Below are 23,281 nucleotides of genomic sequence, written 5' to 3'. Positions count from 1 at the left end.
TGACGCTAGCAGGATTAGCAAGACGACATTTGTATCGACTTCTGCTTTTCTATTGCTCCTACGGCAGTGCATATTTAAAAGCTACTGGAATCAACAAGAGTTCTGATACATAGGATTGCCTATCAGATTGACCGCATAGCGGCTACAGTCTTGTAGATGGCTTAGGACCTATTGAACTCAGATCTTAGATCCTAGGATCTGGAGGGACCTCATCTTAAAGTTATTCTTCTATTACACTTCTGGCCGTAACAGGCTGTCTTCCTATAACTGGTCGTATTCCTTTCGGAATTCGTCCAGGTTAGAAGTCTTGAAGTAAATGGATTAATCAAGTCAGAATTTAAGACTTCCATGCATTCTACCGGCAAGCGTGGACCCGCTTAAGGTTACCCCTAGGGTTTTCACCTTTTTCTGCCATCACACCTCCGATTCCGGAGGTACCACTATCAATCATATTTCCGTACTTCGCAAATCGATGACTTCGCGACCTGTATTATCCAGGATTTTAAAGGCCCCTGTTATTGGTTCAAGAAGAGGCTATATTCTGTAGATAGGTCATAAACTTATAAGTGTTAAACACTGTCCTATTCTACCAATTTTCAAGTGTGTTTGGAGTGGGAAAGTTCGGCTTGCCGTGGTTTCTTTGCCCACCCATCCTTGACAAATGGTTCCGGTCACCGGTCGGTATTTACCGGTCCGGTCACCGGTCCTTCTGCTGAGACGTCTTTTCTTACGTCCGTTTCAGCTTTATTTTTAAGATAATTGTATTAATCTCGGGATTATTTAATGACACAGATTTCCATCTTTTTGTCATTATTTACCACTATTCAGTGGTGTCTAGACTAGAAGATTATCTTGGCAAGAATATAGTTTATTCTACCACAACCTTCCTTACATCTTATACAGATGTGAGCAGATAAGGTTATGGACGATCACATAGAACAACGTATCTTGATTTTCTCAATTATGTGGTATCCTAACGAATATCACCTGCACATCTACATCTTGAAAAGCGAAAATTCTTTTTAGCTGTTTTTCATTTACAACACATTTTCACGATTCCTTTGTGATGGTTTCAACTATCACACATCGGTCGTGGTTTACTTACAGACACGGAGGTGATCATATTATCACTCCTTGTAACTGGAAATCAGGAACTTATTCGTTCTTTGCAAGAACAACAAATTTTCTCTATCGTCTTTCTCATACCAGTTCGTCTCAACGCCCTGTTGGACCTTTTGTCCTGCAGTTCTTTCTTTCGAATTATTTTTCCGTTGGGTTCAATAATGTAATTGCGCATGCGCGGCAGTGAAGTTGCAGACGAGTTGCATGGTGTACATAGTATATCAAAGAATGTTGTTTATCATCAAACGCTAGTTATTAGCGTTATGCGATCGTATATCGCAGTGTATACCGGTATGCTGAACAACGTCAACAATGCAGTTCACAGAAATCGATCCAGCAGGGTGTGCGATTGTTATACATTCGTCCATTGACATAAACTGGAATATCTTGCCTTCTTGGTGAGTTTTTGCAATAACTGAGTTTTTGCCATAATTTCATGAAATATACTTAATGAACCATGGGATTATGGTTCTACGACCTTTTAAGTCTCCTGTACAATTATTTTCAGGAAACTTCTTCACAGGTCAAATATCATATCTCACTGAGACATATTTTTACTGATCCAAACATGTGCCACTTCATGTCTGGCCATTAATAACTTTTAGTTATCTCTACAGAAGAACGTTTTTCTGTTAGAGTTTTAATCCTTGTTACTTTTGCAAGGATAATTCCATCAGAACTGTATAAAGGTTCTATGGAAATTCATTTTTTACTGGGTAATTGAGAGCATAGTTATTACCTTAATCACTCTGCTAGATACATAGAGGTTTTTCTCATCTTTTTCTTGATGATAAGAAATTTGTTCTTTTTTTCATCAAAGGATAGAGATTATGCTTTCGTATACATTGTTTTGTGTAAGTCATCGCAACTCTGTGCTGTCTTACCTATTTTGGAACTGATCCAAACTATGGAACGTCAACACTATGTTTTTCGTTCCTTTACCTTCTTAAGCGGTTTTGACTTGTGTAACATGTTGGGATGCTTAATGAGCTCCCTATGAACCTTTTTCATCAGGCTTATTAACAGTTCCAATATAATTTTAAGACGGTTTTCCTTCTTATTATGGCTTTTACCATACGGAGAAGTGAAATTCATGCTTTTTCTGTTGAATACGACCAATTCCAGTTGGATCTATTGTCGTTTTCACTTTGTTGTGTCAGCCAGGATTCCTTGCTTAATATCAAGTCCTCTATATGGCTTCTACCTTCGAGTTTCCAAGTTTTCTTAAACTGGTAGTCATGAAGATGAGGATAAACTTCTTTGGGCAATCAGGGCTTTGAAGTTCTATCTCAGCAGTGTTAGTCAGAAGTCCATTTGAGGTTCTCAAAGACACTCTTCATTTCCCCCAAAAAAGGGGGGGGGATGTGTCTGCGGCTTCTATTTCTCGGGGTTAGACCTCGACTAAAGAAAGTTAATCTTATCCTATCTAAGGATTCATTCCTTTTTAGGATCTGACCGCATGAATTAAGAGCTCTGTCTGTTTTGTGGGCATATATTAATCACACCCCACTTTTTGACGTGCTCTAAGCTGTTTACTGGAGGAATCCGACCACCTTGTCATCTTTTTATCTTCGTTTTCTGAAGTGCCAACAATACAATTTGTATACGTTTGGGCTTGTTGTGGTTTCACTGACGGTAGTGTCTTCTTTACGACATAGACATATTACTCTGTCCGAGAAGTCATAATTAATACCGTTTTAACGAAGATTACTTGATATCATTAGCTGATAACCCTGTTTATGGGTTCTACTGTGTTGGGAAAATATATACAAACCTTCCCACCGCAGCTGCAAAATCAGCATACGATAACAGGTCAGTATTTATGACATTAAAACAAATTTTTTAAATAAAATTCATTTTAATTATTAAATACTTACCTGTTATCAGTAAGTCCCACCTCCCACCCCGCTATTCGATTAATATTTTTGTATATATATTGAAAGAATATTGAGGGTTGGTTACCGATTTTTGGCTAGGTTGCATTGCACTATGTTTAACCTGGCCTGTATTACGGTATTGAGGTGGCGGATTCCCAGTTAAAATTCCGGATGAGTTATTCCCCTTGGAAAGTATAAGCATACGATAACAGGTAAGTATTTAATAATTAAAATGAATTTTATTTAAAAAATTTGTTTTATATATGCCAATTAGAATATATCTGGTGGTTACAAGGTAGTAATCCGTCTTTTTTGCGATTAACAACTTAAAAATTATCGCGTTTGTCGAAACGGACGTATACGTCCAGAAATCCTACTTTCGGTTTTAAAAGCGGTACCCTTTGAAAAATAATAAATTATTTGCTAACTAGGCTATAGATTTAATTTTATCTAAGCCAATTATAATATATCTGGTGGTTACAAGGTAGAAATCCGTCTTTTTTGAGCTTTAAAACTTACAAATAATCACGTTTTTTTAAATTGACGCACACATGTATACGTATGGAAATCCTACTTTCGGTTTTAAAAGCCGTTTGAAAACTAATAAATTACTTGCTAACTAGGCTGTCGATTTAACGACAATTTTGCACACTTTCAAATTGCATCCATATGTATTAAGTAACGTGTATTTCATTTCAAGGTGTGTGGCTTTAACATGCTAATCTTGGACAACACTTTACACACATGCATAAAGCCCAGTTTGAGCCCAGTTTGGACAACACTTTACGCACATGCATAAAGCCCAGTTTGAGCCCAGTTTGGACAACACTTTACGCACATGCATAAAGCCCAGTTTGGACAACACTTTACACACATGCATAAAGCCCAGTATGGACAATACTTTACGCACATGCATAAAGCCCAGTTTGGACAACACTTTACACACATGCATAAAGCCCAGTATGGACAACACTTTACACACATGCATAAAGCCCAGTTTGGACAACACTTTACGCACATGCATAAAGCCCAGTTTGGACAACACTTTACACACATGCATAAAGCCCAGTATGGACAACACTTTACACACATGCATAAAGCCCAGTTTGGACAACACTTTACACACATGCATAAAGCCCAGTTTGGACAACACTTTACACACATGCATAAAGTCCAGTTTGGACAACACTTTACGCACATGCATAAAGCCCAGTTTGGACAACACTTTACACACATGCATAAAGCCCAGTATGGACAACACTTTACACACATGCATAAAGCCCAGTTTGGACAACACTTTACACACATGCATAAAGCCATGTCTATCTTGGACAACACTTTACACACATGCATTTAGCCTTGTTTATCTTGGACAACACTTTACACACATGCATAAAGCCCAGTTTGGACAACACTTTACACACATGCATTAAGCCATGTTTATCTTGGACAACACTATACACACATGCATTAAGCCTTGTTTATCTTGGACAACACTTTACACACATGCATAAAGCCCAGTTTGGACAACACTTTACACACATGCATAAAGCCCAGTTTTCCAGAACTCAGTTACCTTTCTCATGTGTGTCAGAACGAGACAGAGAGTACAGATGAGGAGGACGATGTGTTCAATGACCCAGAGGACCAGTGGGGCAAGGACAGCGTTCCAATCTCACCTTTTGAACCAAGGTAAGTCTCTATGTGCTAAAAAAGCTGAACTTCACCAAACTTAATTTAAACCTTCTTATTGTCCCCTGCAGGTTTCACGGCAGAGGACTTATGGTTTGCACTCAGTGTGTCCGTCAGTCTGTGAGTGTGTCAAATATGTTTGGATCCTGCGATAACTTTAAAAGTTCTTAATATTTTTTTCAAGAAACTTGAAATATGGATAGATCGCAATATTGACATTATGCACGTCATTTCATTTTGTTCCAACGTCCAAAATTTTGTTTGCTATGGCAACAACAAAAAATAAAAAATATATTTTTTTTTATGCCCCCCTTCGAAGAAGAGGGGGTATATTGCTTTGCTCATGTCGGTCGGTCTGTCGGTCCGTCCACCAGGTGGTTGTCAGATGATAACTCAAGAACTGCTTGGGCCTAGGATCATGAAACTTCATAGGTACATTGATCATGACTCGCAGGATGACCCCTATTGATTTTGAGGTCACTAGGTCAAAGGTCAAGGTCACGGTGACCCGAAATAGTAAAATGGTTTCCGGATGATAACTCAAGAACGCATACGCCTAGGATCATGAAACTTCATGGGTAGATTGATCATGACTCACAGATGACCCCTATTGATTTTGAAGTCACTAGGTCAAAGGTCAAGGTCACGGTGACCCGAAATAGTAAAATGGTTTTCGGATGATAACTCAAGAACGCTTTTGCCTAGGATCATGAAACTTCATAGGTAGATTGATCATGACTCGCAGATGACCCCTATTGATTTTGAGGTCACAAGGTCAAAGGTCAAGGTCACGGTGACCCGAAATAGTAAAATGATTTTCGGATGATAACTCAAGAACGCTTTTGCCTAGGATCATGACTATTCATAGGTACATTGATCGTGACTCACAGATGACCCCTATTGATTTTCAGGTCACTAGGTCAAAGGTCAAGGTCACAGTGACAAAAAACGTATTCACACAATGGCTGCCACTACAACGGACAGCCCATATGGGGGGCATGCATGTTTTACAAACAGCCCTTGTTTTTATTTCTGACAATGTTGGAGCCGGTAGGGGACATATAATGCTTGGCAATAGTCTTGTTTGAGCTCAATTGCATTTCAGGCCTAAGGCTTATTGAAACACTCATGAGTCTGTTTCCAGTGTGGAAACAGTATTTGGTTTCTTTAGGGAAGATGGCCTTCACAAAACTTGACTACATAGAAGTTTCCTAATTTCTAACTTTATTCCCTGGCAGTTTATATCAATTGATTGTATAAAATTGTTTTGCAACATACTTTCTTGGTTAGGTTGAAGTGGGTTTTTTTATCCCAAAAAAGTATTTTTATTCCCCTCCCCTCAATTTCAAGAAGGCAGCATATAGTAGTTGCAGTCCTTATGTCCAGATGAAAACACCAACATTCTTGATTTTTAGCTCACCTGAGCACAACGTGCCAATGGTTAGCTTTTGTAATTGCTTTTTGTCCGTCGTCCGTTGTCCGTTGTGTGTTGTGCGGTGTCAACATTTGCCTTGTTAACTCTCTAGAGGCCACATTTATTGTCCAATCTTCATGAAATTTGGATGAGTTTGAAAATGGTTACGTTTGCTTGAAAAACATGGCCGCCAAGGGGCGGGGCATTTTTCCTTATATGGCTATATAAGGCTATAGTAAAATCTTGTTAACACTCTAGAGGCCACATTTAAAGTCCGATCTTCATGAAACTCAGTCAGAAGATTCATCCCAATAATATCTTGGACAAGTTCAAAAATGATGCCGGTTGGTTGAAAAACATGGCCACCACGGGGCGGGGCTATTTTCCTTATATGGCTATAGTAAAACCTTGTTAACACTCTAGAGGTCACATTTATTTTTCGATCATCATGAAACTTGATCAGAAGATTTGTCCCAATGATATCTTGGATTAGTTCGAAAATGGTTATGGTTGCTTTAAAAACATGGCCACCAGGGGCGGGGCATTTTTCCTTATATGGCTATAGTAAAACCTTGTTAACACTCTAGAGGCCACATTTATTGTTCAATCTTCTTGAAATGTGGCTGGGAATGCGATTTTGACTATTCTGGCGCTGACGTCGTTTCCGAGAAAAACGACTTTAAGTTGTGACTACCGTTTCGCGTACTTTGTCAACCAATTTTTTGGCAATTAAAAATAGTTTTATTTTCAAGTAAAACCTAAAGCAAGATTGTTGATTGCAGGAATTAAAATTTCCCGTTTTATTTTTATGTTTTATGGTTAAAATTAACCTCAGCTTATAAAACGATGAATACAGTAGGGTAGATTGGCAATGGGTTTTGGCAATTGCTAATTTTCGGATAAAATTTCTGCGTGTGTCAAGGTAAGTTTTTTTTAGTTTTTCGGGTGTTTTTTTTAACCAATATAAAAGTTTGTCTGTGTGGATGGAATTTAATGTATAATTAATCTATTGAAACAATCACGGTGTCTGTATGAGTCGTTTTGGCTGTCAAAATGAAGATTTAAGACGATATTTCTTTCTCTGTTTTACCCGAAACTGGGCGAAAGTTGTCAACATGTAACAAACTTTTAATTTGATCTTTTGTTGTTGAACTTTCCTGTAATGACAGTAATAACATATTGCTGATAATGCTTTGTGCATGTATTCTTCTTTCCATTTGATTTTCACTTTATGTAATTAACGATTGATTGTTTAAAAGTTGATCAGTTGACAGCAGAAACATTGTGAATAGAATAGGGTTGTATAATAAAATTTATTTTGCAAATTTCTAAGCAATCCCTGGATGTCATGTACATGTAAGCAATAGCATTGTCATTCGTAGTGACAACACAATGAAATTGTCAGCAAGGTGATTTATTCTATTTGATGATGTTTTTGAGTATAAGTTTTAATGTTTCTATTCTTGTCAGAATTTTAAGATGTGGATGTCCATATTGATGGTTGTGGTCATGATGAATTAGATTTTTTTTTAATTGTTTTCTTACGCTGCATCCTATCGGTCATGTGTTTCAGCTAAAAATACAGATCGAGCAAACCAAGAAGTGCCAACACCAAAACAAGTGCTCATTATTATCTGGTATCATATGACTTGCACTCTGCATTTTTACCTTACATGTGTTTAGCATCCTGTAATTAAAAAAAGATTATACTATGCAAAGTTATGAGGATCTTTTGTTAAAAAACACAGAAATATGTATTTAAAGAATGTTTTATGTTACAGGATGGACAACAGATTATGCTCTTGATGGAGCAGTAATGCCAAGGAAGAGATTAGCATGTAACCAGCTAGGTAATCCTTGTTTTCAATACTATGGTGACAACAATTGATCATATAATTAATAATTAATTAATAAATAATTTCATACATAATTGTATTAATTCCATAACTAATACAATACATGTATTAAATACACATATGATTGATCGAGTAATTTAAAAGCATTATACTTTATATTAATGTTTTAATTTAGAACATTTGCTATGCTCTGCTCTCTGTGCATATCTGGAAGGTTCAGAGTGAATTTTGAACGAAGCAAGAATATTTGAATTCGAAATAAAAATTGATTAATAATTGTTTGTGTTATTTTCACACAAATCAAGTTTGAAAAGAAAAATATTGATGGAGAAAAAGATTGCATATCATATTGATTGTAATTGCAATAAATTGTGGACATGTAGGTGGTCTCCATTGTGTGATGTATTTTTTTTACATGTTTGTAGAAGGTTGCTTATAAGGAATCCAGTCATTTATATATTTTTTATTATTGCAGATCTTCAAATATGAAGTTTTCCAATTCTGGTGCAACCTCAGCTTACCAAGTTTACATCTTACTGTCAATTTTTTTGACATTGTGTGGATGATAATATGGACAATATATTGTGTTCATAGTGTGATGTGATTGACTTTTTTTGAACATATATTTTTTTTATTCCAGACTTAACAAATAATTTTTATCACGGAATAACACAAATAAATTTTGATTGATTTGCAAGATTTTGTAGTACCTAATATCAACTTTGCGTATCTTTTGATGTTTTTAATCACTCTGTTATCTATAAGAAAACATAGTAAGCGAGTAACAGTATTTTAATCATAATGGAATATAATGTACTTTCATGTATACATTTTTGTTTTTTCTGCACACTAAGTCAAATACATTGACTCTATTTTATGATTAATGATAATTAACTCTCTCATAGTGATATTCACTATAAAATATTCTTTACATAAAAATAAATACACTGTATTGCATGCCTAGTTTGTATTCTAAAAATATCACCAAGTTGTAGGTCATAATGACATCAAGATATGTGATGTAAATGTATGTGTTCATGTTATGTGTATATTATTTTTTTACCAGTAAACACACATTTTGTTGTGCAAAGACGTTCAATCTATGGTGATGTGTGACATTAAATATGTAGTGCTTATTGCTTTAATTTTGTTTTAGTTGAAAAGCATGTTTTCAAACCCCTTATGCAATGAGTGGATTTGCTTTCTATCTACACTTATGCTAAGGTTGACAATATATTGACTATAAATACATTGTTGATAACAAATATGATGTATATGCAATTGACAATTTACTGTTTCCATAGCAACTGTTAACTAAACTAATGTTGTATCATTAATTTGATCTATTGTTAACAAAAAACAAAAGAAAAGTGAAAAATATATATATATATGGCAGTATAGATGCGTTTTACATTGTATCATGAGCAGTTTTTCTTTTTTGTGTCAAGTTTGAAGCCATACAAAATGTTCAATTTCTGAATACAGCCTATTTCCAGAAAATGTGCATACATTTTTAATATTATGAATATGTTTACAATGTTTCATATCCGTCCAGAACTTATTTTGTTGATTTTGCTGTTAATTGTCGTCTTAAATTATTTAAAATGGTAATAAGTATGAAAAAAACACTTGTTTCCATGGCAACCATAATTTTAATGGTTTATAATTCTGAAATTAATTCTGTACTATGTAATCGGTTATGTTCATGGACATACGCGAAAGCAATGGAGTTAGAATCAACACAAACTGATCAGCATACAAGTAATGATACCCATTGAATTGAAACGTCATTTCATACAAAACAGCGCGATTCGGCGTTTGTGACACGATGCACAAAAACTGGCATAGCTTTGTCATTTTTAAGAACTGGATGCTCAAATTTCGGATTTTGATTATTAAGATGTAGCACTTCCATAATATATGCTTTACTGAAAAAGTCATTTTTTGACCAGAATAGTCAAAATCGCATTCCCAGCCACAAATTGGTCAGAAGATAATGAAAAAAAGAGTAAAATTCCTGAGGACATTAAAATTACCAGATTGTGGCACATTTGCAAGTAATTTAAGTGTTAAACAGTTTTATTGTATTCTTCATTTTAATTTCTTCCGTTAAATTAAATAAGAATTATTAATTGTATGAAATATCAAAACAATAAGGAGATTGAACAAGGAATAAAGGTTGACATATATTTATGGTATATACAAATCTTCTGCCAGGGGGGAGTTTAAAAACCCCAGAAAAGCATTATCAGGGGAAACAGTTACTTCTGTCTTGTTCTGAGAAAACTGGGCTTAATTCATGTGCGTAAAGTGCGCACAGGCTAATCAGGGACGACATTTTCCGCCTAAACTTGACTTTCGGTAAGGAGGGACTTTCTTGAAACTAAAAATACAAATAAAGCGGAAAGTGTCGTCCCTGATTAGCCTGTGCGGACTGCACAGGCTAATCTGGGATGACACTTTACGCACATGCATTAAGCCCCGTTTTCTCAGAACAAGGCTCACTACATCCCACAGAGGTTACAATCTACTCAACCCTTTTCCACTTAGATACGTATTTTGACACATTTGTAGTCCCTAAGAAAGTTCGATTTAATTAAAGACATGTCTTTCTATATTTAAGTTTTAAAGGCTTTATTTCCAACCCTTAGAAACTGATCAGCAAACAGCGTAAAACTCGCAGTTACTTGCAGGCTGTTCCTGTTTTATGCTGTTTGCCTATTGCCATTTACACTTTGCTTCTGTCTGATTTTATTGTATGCTGGTTATCTGAGCTGTGCTAGTGTCATATTTTTGTTATTACATAATCTTTAACAGTTGAACTGACAAATCCAGCCCACTTTAAGTGGGTAGGTAGACCATATGCTCTTATGTAAAGCTCTCTGTGTTTTCTCAGTCCTTGAAAACATACATTAGGGTATTTATCAATTTAGTCAATGAATGTGTTGAACTGACTATGATTATTGTTTGTGTACCCCAGGAATGGCCAGAAAAGGTCCATACTGTCCCCCAGCCTTCGTCAGGCCCTGATATCTACTGGGTCCAGCTTCAACAATAGCTCCATTTACCGACATGGTATGGAATCCAGCTGCCTATGAGTTATGGATACAACAAAGTTAAAGCTGTTTTGTATATTTGTATGCCCTCACCTACCTTAAAGTTAAAGGGAGGGTTTTTAATTAGGTGTGGATGTTTAACTGTTTGTTTTAAAAAGAAGCAACAAATTTATCATTGCCAGAACAAATCGGAATCACAAAAATGAAACAAATATCGAGTTATGTAATTAAACAATTTATGGCAAAAAGTATTATCAATTTTATAGATTCCATAACATTGACAATGAAAATGCAACTTTATGGGCCACTGAACGTGCTGAGTGATAGTTTTGCAATTTGCAAATGTATTGAAGAGAGTGTTTTATAAATTTATGTTATTAGCAGTAGAGTGTTGTTGATTGTGGGGTAGTTTGTTTCACTGATTTGTCATTGTGTGGTTTAGGTAGACCACTTCCACTCTTGCAACAGTTTGATCTGTTCTTCAACAATTTCTTGATGACAATTTTTGTGGGTATGTGTAGGTAATGTTTGATACATATCGCCTCCCTTTTCCAGAGTCATACAGAGCTGCTATGAACGGACCTCAAGTAGCCTCCCTTTGTAAAGATCTGGTCAATATGACCTTGGGCAGCTTGAAAGGTCAGTGCTATATGATACTGTACAATTATGTGTTCAAACAGAAATCTAGTGTCTGAAACCATGCGTGTTAATCTTTTATTTTTGCTCTTTAGCCAAGAGCTGATCAGTTGAAAACCATATATTTCATTTCCTTCTTATACTTTGCATATATTATGTATATTTGTATTTGTTAAATGTTGTTTATCCAACATTGTACTGTTATGTGTTCAAACATCACATAAGTTACGGAACCCATGCTTTTTTCTGTATTTTGAGCCATAAGCTGACTAGTTAACAACCATTAATTGAATTTCCCTATTTTGCTTTGTGTATATTTGTATTTATTAAATGTTGTTTAACCAAGGATTTCATGTTCATGGATCGAATGATGCAGCTGTTATCGTTAGCCACTGATAAATATACTGACTTGTCCTGCTTCTTGATTGACATTTTACAATAGGTCAATTAGTGTGGTTTTTGAATTGATGGTAGTTCTAAAGAAAAGATATGTGAAAGTGAACCATCATGACATGTTGGGCATCGTGAAAGGCACTGCTCTGCTTATTGGATTAGTGCCCGACTAATTGTCAATGACATGTTGTAGGAAAGATCTACATTTAAATATAAGCTTGCTATGCCCTGCTCCTTTTTTAGCTCGACTATTATAAATGAAATATATATAGAAGAGCTATCCTACTCACACCAGCGTCGGCGTCTGCGTGCGAATGTTACAGTTTTCGTACTTCCCCAAATATTTTCTTTGTCCCTTGACATATTGCTTCCATATTTTGCATACTTGTTAACCAACATGACCCCAACCTATAAACAAGAGCAGACAACTCTATCAAGCATTTTGTTATAATTATGGCCCCTTTTCCACTTAGAATATGCAGCAAATGTTTAAGTTTTCGTACTACCCCATTTATTTTCATTGTCCCTTAACATATTGCTTTTACATTTTGCATACTTGTTTACCAACATCACCCCAACCTATAAACGAGAGCAGACAACTCTATCAAGCATTTTGTCATAATTATTGCCCCTTTTATACTTAGAATATGCATATTATTAATAAATCTATGTTAAAGTTTGCGTACTACCCCAATTTTTTTCTATTTACTTTGACATATTGCTTTTATATGTTGAATATTTGTTTACCAACATGACCCCAACCTATAAACAAGAGCAGACCACTGTATCAAGCATTTTGACATAAGTATGGCCCCTTTAACACTTAGATAATTGAACATTTTGCTTAAATTGCCATAACTTATTTATTTATGATCACATTTTATTATTACTTTGACAAAACAACACTTACCTGAAAACCACAATGGATTCCACCCAAACAAAACCCCACGCCCCTACCAAAATCCCTCCCCCCCCCCAACCTCCCCCCCCCAAAAAATTATATTTTTTTACACATCATCTAATAAATTACCACACCCAACCCCTACCCCCCCCCACCCCCTCAATTTTTTTTCTAAACATCATCTAATAAATTACCACACCCCACATTTTACCCCCCTCTCCCCCACACCCCTACCCCCCCCCCCCAACCCCCTAAAAAAAAAAAAAAAAAAAAAGAAAAGTTTTTCAAACATCATCTTATAAATTACCACACCCCATATTATAGCCCCCTCTCACCCCCCACTCCCCCTACCCCCCCCCCCCCCCAAAAAAAAATAAATAAATATTTGTTTTCCCTTTTTTTAATTTTTGAAAGATCATCTAATAAATTATTGAATATGAACAATTTCCCCATGATGGCTTACATTATACTGTCAAGCACTGGAATAGTCGAGCGCGCTGTCCTCTGACGGCTCTTGTGTATTTGTCCTCTGAGGACTGGGCAACTCAAAAGTTGGGACAATCTTTTGAAATTTCATATTTTTTACACACATTTAATGGCTAATGGAAATACTATGCCTTAAAACCTGCAAACAATTGTAAGAGTTAGGCTAAGAAATGAATTGGATTTGCTTTATACATGTAATTTAAAAATGTTACCATTCTAGTCCGGATTTCTACCTGGCCCATTTTTAGCAACACTCCGAACCTTTTGGGATCCAAGTTCTTTCCCATAATTTTACAAAGATTATTGTTTGTTGAAAAATAGTTTGAAAATGCCTTTAAATGGTAGAAAACGGTAGTTAACATTTGAAAGAGCACTGCGAGGACATCTTTTTTCATTTGATAAGGTATCAATTCTTTTTATATCTGGATTTCCCATAGGGTTCATGAAATACACACACATGTATACGTGTACTTAAATAGTTGCGAATGTACATATGCCATTTACACTTCCCCACCCAGCGTCTAGTCGAGATGAGGGCATTATGGACCAGATATTACACAGTTGCCACACCATCAAGATCTGCACTGTTCAGTTCCTGACCCTGCCTGCCAGCCTGGAGACTAACAATAACAAGACCAGCAGGACTGACGTACTACAGGTAACACTGAACAAGGGATGTAGTTTTTGGCATTGTTGATTAGCGCTTATTGTAAGTATTGGGTCCCATTCATGAAAATTGTGTTATACTTACTTGTTGTATTGAAAATAATGTATGTAGATTTAAAGGGTATTTCAAACTGAGAAAACTAGCTAATCAGACTGGAAATGGCCGCCATTTTACTTTGTGGCAATCAAATAATCTGCGTCATTAGAAAGCTTGATTTTGTTTCAGTCCACTTGTATACAGATGACAGTGGCATTCCACCAGTTGCTGACCCTGTGTAACCTCCTGACGTGCACGTTGAGGCACCTGCACTCTGCCCTTATACACGACCTTCTCTCCAAGGTCACAGACCAGGTCAGGGTCATGGGCACACATGTGGCACGATTCATGCAGGTAACAGTCATTGTAATTACTTGATATGTCTCCAAGTGTTTTGTTATAACATTTATTTTAGTTTGACTATTAGTGTTGACCATGTAATATTGTTTGAAAAACAAGTTAAAAATAGTATAAATACGATTTTGTCTACAAAAAAAATTCACTATTAAAAATACAATTTGCAAAAAATACATTTTCTTAAATGCAGTAAACTTGAAAAACCTCGGGTGAAGTTCCTTATAGTCTTTACAAAACATTTAAAACAAATTAACAGACCATGTATAAACTTATCTTCAATGTCATCATTTAAAAAGGGTGGATGTTCCTATATTTTTGAAAGTGAATTCCACAGGTCTGGGTTGTGTTTTCCACTTTCCCTTGCAAGCAATACTATGTACCATTCTAAATGCAAGATCTTCCAGTAGTTGACCACTTGACGATAGCTATGTGAATATATGAGCCTTGTTCTGGGAAACTAGACTAAGTGAATATGCTCTGTGCATAGGCTTATCAAGGACAACACTTTCTATATAAACTCAATTTTTGTGTGAAAAAAATATTCCATGAAAACATGGAAAGTGTCGTTTCTGTGCAGATTGCACAGGCTAATCTGGGGCGACACTTTACGCACATGCATCAAACAGGGCTGTAAGAGTGACATAGAGTTCTGATATAGGAGTCATTGTCGCTTCTCAGTGTGCAGTGCTATGTTTATTTATGACCCCTCGATCTGGGCTTAATGCATAAAGTGTTTTCCCAGATTATCCTGTGCAGCACAGAAGATTAGCACAGGCTAATCATCAACAACCTTTTCCGCTTACCCAGGATTTTTGTTTAACAAATTTCCATAAAAGTTTGAAGTGTCGTCCCTGAATAGCCTGTGCAATCTGCATGCATTAAACCCCGTTTTCCCAGGGCTGTGAGAGTGACATCGAGTCCCTGATGGAGGAGTCTGTGTCCCGGCTCAGTGACGGCCTCCACTCCGTGTGCAGGCTGGTGGGGGAGCTGGCCCTCGCCACGGATACCAACATCCTCCACCTGGATACCAACATGGCCGCCATGCAGGACACCGATGATGAGGTGAGTACCAGGGGGGGAATGGATGAGCGATCTCATTCACATGTATGCGACCGTTTTAAGGTACATACCTGCTATCCCTAGCTATACCTTTCTAGGTGGGTAAGCTTATCCAGAAATCTTCAAGTGCCGGATTTCGGCCACCTCTCCTACTGAAAACAGATTCAGTTTAAACATAGTACAATGTAACCTAACCGGAAATCAAGAACAGCAACTCATCTTACTTTTCTGGAGACACAACGTGCAGATCGCCATTTTCTATCGGCTTTAAATTTGGACATTCAGTTCAATTCTGCGTGGTGGAATAGGGTTTGAAATTGATGAATTGTATAATTTATCGTTTCTGCTTCATTCAGAAATCTTTTCTTGTATTATTTTGTTGATAATTCATTGTTTTTAAGACACTTTTTGCCGGGTTTTTCCATGTGCTCATAATTTGAGCACGAGGATTTCGTGATTTTTGTCAACAAGTTATTGACAATTTTGTACTTTGTAAATACTTAGTTTAACTGATTATTTCAGTTATTTTGTTCTTTTTACATTGTTTTCTTACGCGGATTCTCTTCTTGTTCTACTTTCACATTCAACATTCAACACCCATAATCCTTGGGGCTAAGGTCAAGGTCACACATTGAGGTCAAAGGTCTACACCCATCCATAAACAATTTATATGGCGGGGGATATCAATTCAACGAATTTGCTTGTACAGAATATTTATCTTGACGATATTTAGGATAAATTTCAATCTGGGTCACAGAAAAATATAATTAATATACTTTAAAACAATAAATTGACATACACACATAATCAATACATTTACATTGAAACGTAAATGGTAAAAACTCCTATACCAAAATATGCTTTTCTGGAAGAGTTAATTTGTACACCCCTGAAGAAGGCCAAATACAGTAGTAGTCTCAATATCTGCCTGTAGGTGGCTGTCTGGGGTTAAATGAGTGTGAAGGTCATCACATTTTCCTGATATAACAATTTATGCTGTTTTCCAGTCCCACAAAAGCATCTGCCAGTCGTTCCTGACCGGGTGCGAGACATTCATAGACAAGACATTACAGGGGGCCATGAAAACGTTGGACGACTTTGAGACCAAGGCTCAGTATCTCAACGATGCTACAAGAGCCAACACTGTAAGAGTTATTGCTGTATTCTGATGTAGATGAATAACAAAATTCGCGCCATTGGTTCAAAAAGGTACCATGTGCCTTCTAATTTCAATGTCACATGGTACCATGTGCCTTCTAATTTCAATGTCACATGGTACCATGTGCCTTCTATTTTCAATGTCACATGGTACCATGTGCCTTCTAATTTCAATGTCACATGGTACCATGTGCCTTCTAATTTCAATGTCACATGGTACCATGTGCCTTCTGTTTTCAATGTCACATGGTACCATGTGCCTTCTATTTTCAATGTCACATGGTACCATGTGCCTTCTAATTTCAATGTCACATGGTACCATGTGCCTTCTAATTTCAATATCACATGGTACCATGTGCCTTCTATTTTCAATGTCACATGGTACCATGTGCCTTCTATTTTCAATGTCACATGGTACCATGTGCCTTCTAATTTCAATGTCACATGGTACCATGTGCCTTCTATTTTCAATGTCACATGGTACCATGTGCCTTCTATTTTCAATGTCACATGGTACCATGTGCCTTCTATTTTCAATGTCACATGGTACCATGTGCCTTCTATTTTCAATGTCACATGGTACCATGTGCCTTCTAATTTCAATGTCACATGGTACCATGTGCCTTCTAATTTCAATATTACATGGTACCATGTGCCTTCTATTTTCAATGTCACATGGTACCATGTGCCTTCTATTTTCAATGTCACATGGTACCATGTGCCTTCTAATTTCAATATGACATGGTACCATGTGCCTTCTATTTTCAATGTCATATGGTACCATGTGCCTTCTATTTTCAATGTCACATGGTACCATGTGCCTTCTATTTTCAATGTCACATGGTACCATGTGCCTTCTAATTTCAATGTCACATGGTACCATGTGCCTTCTAATTTCAATGTCACATGGTACCATGTGCCTTCTAATTTCAATGTCACATGGTACCATGTGCCTTCTAATTTCAATGTCACATGGTACCATGTGCCTTCTATTTTCAATGTCACATGGTACTATGTGCCTTCTAATTTCAATGTCACATGGTACCATGTGCCTTCTATTTTCAATGTCACATGGTACCATGTGCCTTCTAATTTCAATGTCACATGGTACCTTTTTGCACCAATGGGGCGAATTTATAGTGTTCTCTTGATAAAACAGTAACACATAGAGTTCACTATTGATGCAAACTGTTGTTTACACCGACATGTTGACATCAGCTCTATGGCTGGAACCAATTCTGTAAGAGTAATTATTGTATTTTGGTGTAATTGAAGAAGGTATAGTGTTTTTTACATGAAATGTTGCTTACACAAAAGAAATGACATCAGCGATGTGACTTGAGCCAAAACTGTTATAGTAATTTCTATACTATTTTTACAAATGACTACCAGAAATTGTCGCTGTTCATGTGAACTGTTGAAAGCACAGAAATACTGACCTCTGTGATGCAGTTAATGTAAACACTGAAAGGAATATTAGTTCACTAACTATGGATGTAATTAAGAAAAGAATAAGTGTCTTTGTTCAAGTACACATGGGTCATGCAGAGAAAATTTGAAATAGGATACAAACAATGCCCACAATATTTCAGAGTGAGAAATTTTTTAGATCTGACATGGCACATGGTGGATAATATTTCCTTACTGTTGTCATTTTCTATTTAGTAGTTTTGTCATGAAAGGCAGCATTAATGTACAACAATTCATTAAACAATTAATCTTTAAATTATTAAATGTCTACAAAGTATTATTGATTTGAGTTTATTATATTCCCAGAGCGCTTCTCGTAATGGGTCAACCTCAAGTGATTGTGCTCCTGTGACATAATAATCATTCCATTGTAGTACTCAGATTTCAAAGCCTTGCTGTAATTATTCAATTTTTTGCTCGGCTTTTTTTCGGAGAAAACCCAAGGTATTGTCATAGTCCTATTTAAGACATGAGAGTTAACCCCTTGTAGTTCTCCATAAATTGAGCCCTGACCGTGATCACTGTGACTCCTCCATATATCGAGCCCTGACCGTGATCACTGTGACTGCTCCATATATTGAGCCCTGACCGTGATCACTGTGACTGCTTTCAGAACATGGTGGAGATTGCCCAGAACCTGGAAATCCTGGTGTCATCTTGTAAAGATCTCCTACTCAAATGCCAGCAACTACAGGTACAGTTAGTTCATTATCCTGTATTTGTAATAGTAATACTGCCTGCAGTGTTCAGAATGTAAGGTACTGTGTATGGCATTTGCCTTCAATGGCAAACGAGCAGGTGGGCAGGTGGCATCAAACAGAAAATTTATCAATAACTTTAGTTCGCGTTGACTTTCCTTTATGACATGTTTGATGTAGCAAGGTTGTATTGAAACCTTGCTTAGGATTGTATTAAGGGCATGGACAATGTAACGGTAATTCTTTCTAAAAATACGAACATAGTATTCTCCATGTTTTACTGAAATTGCGTGTGTAGGTAGCTTACATGAAGACCTAGATAAGGATTGCATTTTGGGCCATTTGGGTAAAGGTCACTGTTACCTAATATAGATGACTAGCAAAAATGTTGATTCTAATCAATAAATAAATTAAGTTTGCATTGACCAATGAATCTTGATGTAACATAATAAAGTACACTTGCATGGAGACCTAGCATGGGATTGTATACCGTGCATGGAGACCTAGCATGGGATTGTATACAGTGCATGGAGACCTAGCATGGGATTGTATACTGTGCATGGAGACCTAGCACAGGATTGTATACCGTGCATGGAGACCTAGCACAGGATTGTATACCGTGCATGGAGACCTAGCATGGGATTGTATACCGTGCATGGAGACCTAGCATGGGATTGTATACCGTGCATGGAGACCTAGCATGGGATTGTATACCGTGCATGGAGACCTAGCATGGGATTGTATACCGTGCATGGAGACCTAGCATGGGATTGTATACCGTGCATGGAGACCTAGCATGGGATTGTATACCGTGCATGGAGACCTAGCACAGGATTGTATACCGTGCATGGAGACCTAGCATGGGATTGTATACCGTGCATGGAGACCTAGCACGGGATTGTATACCGTGCATGGAGACCTAGCATGGGATTGTATACCGTGCATGGAGACCTAGCATGGGATTGTATACCGTGCATGGAGACCTAGCATGGGATTGTATACCGTGCATGGAGACCTAGCATGGGATTGTATACCGTGCATGGAGACCTAGCATGGGATTGTATACCGTGCATGGAGACCTAGCACAGGATTGTATACCGTGCATGGAGACCTAGCAAGGGATTGTATACCGTGCATGGAGACCTAGCACGGGATTGTATACCGTGCATGGAGACCTAGCATGGGATTGTATACCGTGCATGGAGACCTAGCATGGGATTGTAATCCGTGCATGGAGACCTAGCATGGGATTGTATACCGTGCATGGAGACCTAGCATGGGATTGTATACCGTGCATGGAGACCTAGCATGGGATTGTATACCGTGCTTATAGACCTAGCATGGGATTGTATACCGTGCATGGAGACCTAGCATGGGATTGTATACCGTGCATGGAGACCTAGCATGGGATTGTATACCGTGCATGGAGACCTAGCATGGGATTGTATACCGTGCATGGAGACCAAGCATGGGATTGTATACCGTGCATGGAGACCTAGCATGGGATTGTATACCGTGCATGGAGACCTAGCACCGGATTGTATACCGTGCATGGAGACCTAGCATGGGATTGTATACTGTGCATGGAGACCTAGCACAGGATTGTATACCGTGCATGGAGACCTAGCACAGGATTGTATACCGTGCATGGAGACCTAGCATGGGATTGTATACCGTGCATGGAGACCTAGCATGGGATTGTATACCGGTATTGAGCATCTGGGGAAAAGGTCAAGGTCACTGTTGTTAAAAAAAGAAAATTGGTTGTCACAAATAACTGTGTAAAATTGAAATTTTTATGCAGATTGCTTATATGCAGTCCTAGCACAGGGGTTCATTTGGGGCCAGTCTGGGTAAGGTCAAGATAACTGTTACTAAAAATAGAACAAAATATTTCTGCAATATTAACTTGAATGTGGATCAGAGGGGGTAATCACATAACAAACAAGATGGCGACGTCCATGCCGAGGCAAGTATTTTTCGTCGTTTTATACCCTTTATTACTTGTATTATTGTTAGCTGGACTATTATATATAAAATATATATAGTCGAGCTATCCTACTCACCCTGGCGTCTGCGTCTGTGTTAGCGTGCAAATGTTAAAGTTTTTGTACTACCCCAATTATTTTCATTGTTCCTTGACATATTGCTTTCATATTTTGCATTCTTGTTTACCAACATGACCCCAACCTATAAACAAGAGCAGACAACTCTATCAAGCATTTTGTCATAATTATGGCCCCTTTTCCATTTAGAATACGCAGTAAATGTTTAAGTTTTCGTACTACCCCATTTATTTTCATTGTCCCTTTACATATTGCTTTTATATTTTGCATACTTGTTTACCAACATCACCCCAACCTATAAACAAGAGCAGACAACTCTATCAAGCATTTTGTCATAATTATTGCCCCTTTTATACTTAGAATATGCATATTATTGATAAATCTATGTTAAAGTTTGCGTACTACCCCAAATTTTTCCTATATCCTTTGACATACTGCTTTTATATGTTGCATACTTGTTTACCAACATGACCCTTACCTATAAACAAGAGCAGACCACTGTATCAAGCATTTTGACATAATTATGGCCCCTTTTACACTTAGATAATTGAAAATTTTGCTTAAATTGCCATAACTTCTTTATTTATGATCACATTTTATTATTACTTTGACAAAACAACACTTACCTGAATACCACAATGGATTCAAACCAAACAATACCCCACCGCACCTACCCAGAATCTCTCCCCCCCCCAAACCCCCCCCCCCCATTTTTTTTTTTTTTAAGCATCTAATTAGTTACCACACCCCACATTATACCCCCCTCTCACCCCCAACCCCCCGCCCCCCCAATTTTTTTTTCATTTTTTTTATTTTTGAAAGATCGTCTAATAAATTATTGAATATGAACAATTTCCCCATATTGGCTTACGTTATACTTTCAGGCACTCGAATAGTCAAGCGCGTCGTCCTCTGACAGCTCTTGTTTTTTATTCCGCTCACTTTCCAGCCATATTAGGAAGAAAGTTACTGGCTTTTATATCATAGTAATATTCGCTCTATATCTCGACTTTACTCTTTATTTCTTAGTGGGATGACCTAATTAGGGCTCCACTAAGAAACTTGCGTGGAGTAAAGTCGAGATATAAAGTATATTTAAATACGAAATAAACGCAAATCACCTTTTTACTGATATGGCTGGAAAGTGAGTGTCATTTAAAAAATAAACAGAAGTAATAAAGGGTATAAAAATAACTGTCTCGGTATGGACGTCACCATCTTGACTATCACGTGATTACCCCCTCTGGTGGATGGAGATATTATGCTTTTTTTATGTTGGAAGCTTAGATGTTAAACTTGCTCATGATTCCATTAAGGACTAGCTGGGTTGAGATCAAAGTCCTCTACTGAATACGTGTTCTACTCAATAGCTTGAGTTTGTATGGGGCTTTTGTTCTGAAATGGTGTGGGTTGTCAGCACCTAACTTCAGATTGAACAATTATTTTAATTGAACTAATAACTAAAATGTTAAAAATCTGGTTTTGTGGCATTACTTTGTTTCTTGTATTATTTGGGGACATATCATTGTGAAAAAGTTCAAAATCACACCTTTTGTTCAAAACAATTCTTCGAAGAATTTAGCAATTACACTGACATCTCTTGGTACTTATGTGGTAATAACAGTTCAAATTTTCTTCTAGAAAAAAGAGAAAATATCTTTATACAAATCAATAAAATATTAAGCATACTAGCAGTACTATTGTTTGGCAATGATGTACCTTTTTCTCAAACTGTATGTGGAGTAAGACATCAGTAACATGAAGTAGGTGAGAAATTACGGCAATTTCAACTTGGACATTTGTAATAGTGTTGTTTGATTTACATGCAATCAGGGGTATCATTTCTCCATCTTTTAGCTGATTTCGTTTCATTCAATGTCAACAAACTTTGACAAATAGTTGTTAAGTTTTCTGGATCTATATACAAATGACTAGTTTAGTTTTACTCTTTAAAGGGTGTAGGGCATTTTCCTCTCCAGAGGTTTCGCTTAAATCTTTCCCCAGCGTATGTGTCAGGTCTTTGAACTATTATTCCTGAACCTAGTCCTCCGTTGGTTCTGTCTGTAGGTGGAGGTGGACATCAGTAAGATAGAGAAGTTGGTGAACAATGACGCCAACTTTGACTCGCACATTCTTAATTAATGTAAAACTGTGGTTTAATGGATATGTAAGTGCTAGTTGTTTTAACTAGTATTCCTGTCCTTTTCCTCACCCCGTTCTGTCTCTAGGTAGAGGTAGATATCAGTAGCATGGAGAAGACTGTGAGAGATAACACCCATTTTGACTCGCACATTTTCAATGTAAAACTGTTGTTTGATGGACATGTATGCGTTGAGT

At 37.1% G+C, this 23,281-nt stretch overlaps 1 protein-coding gene across 2 annotated transcripts in view; it reads left to right on the top strand.

Moving 5' to 3' along the window:
• LOC127833526 (kinesin-like protein KIF14) overlaps positions 1–23,281 on the top strand; it is a 69,827-nt gene that overhangs the window by 43,378 nt on the left and 3,168 nt on the right. For both annotated transcript variants that reach the window (XM_052358825.1, XM_052358824.1), the window contains 8 exons: positions 4,594–4,691; positions 10,942–11,036; positions 11,573–11,656; positions 13,952–14,091; positions 14,326–14,490; positions 15,391–15,555; positions 16,560–16,697; positions 18,794–18,874. In XM_052358825.1, the coding sequence (XP_052214785.1) occupies positions 4,594–4,691; positions 10,942–11,036; positions 11,573–11,656; positions 13,952–14,091; positions 14,326–14,490; positions 15,391–15,555; positions 16,560–16,697; positions 18,794–18,874 (966 nt within the window). The remainder of the gene's footprint in view (positions 1–4,593; positions 4,692–10,941; positions 11,037–11,572; positions 11,657–13,951; positions 14,092–14,325; positions 14,491–15,390; positions 15,556–16,559; positions 16,698–18,793; positions 18,875–23,281) is intronic.

The sequence above is a fragment of the Dreissena polymorpha genome, chromosome 6 (genome assembly GCF_020536995.1).
Source record: "Dreissena polymorpha isolate Duluth1 chromosome 6, UMN_Dpol_1.0, whole genome shotgun sequence".
Lineage (NCBI taxonomy): Eukaryota > Metazoa > Mollusca > Bivalvia > Myida > Dreissenidae > Dreissena > Dreissena polymorpha.
Note: the sequence above shows the minus strand (reverse complement) of the source record. Positions and strands in the feature narration are given on the sequence as shown.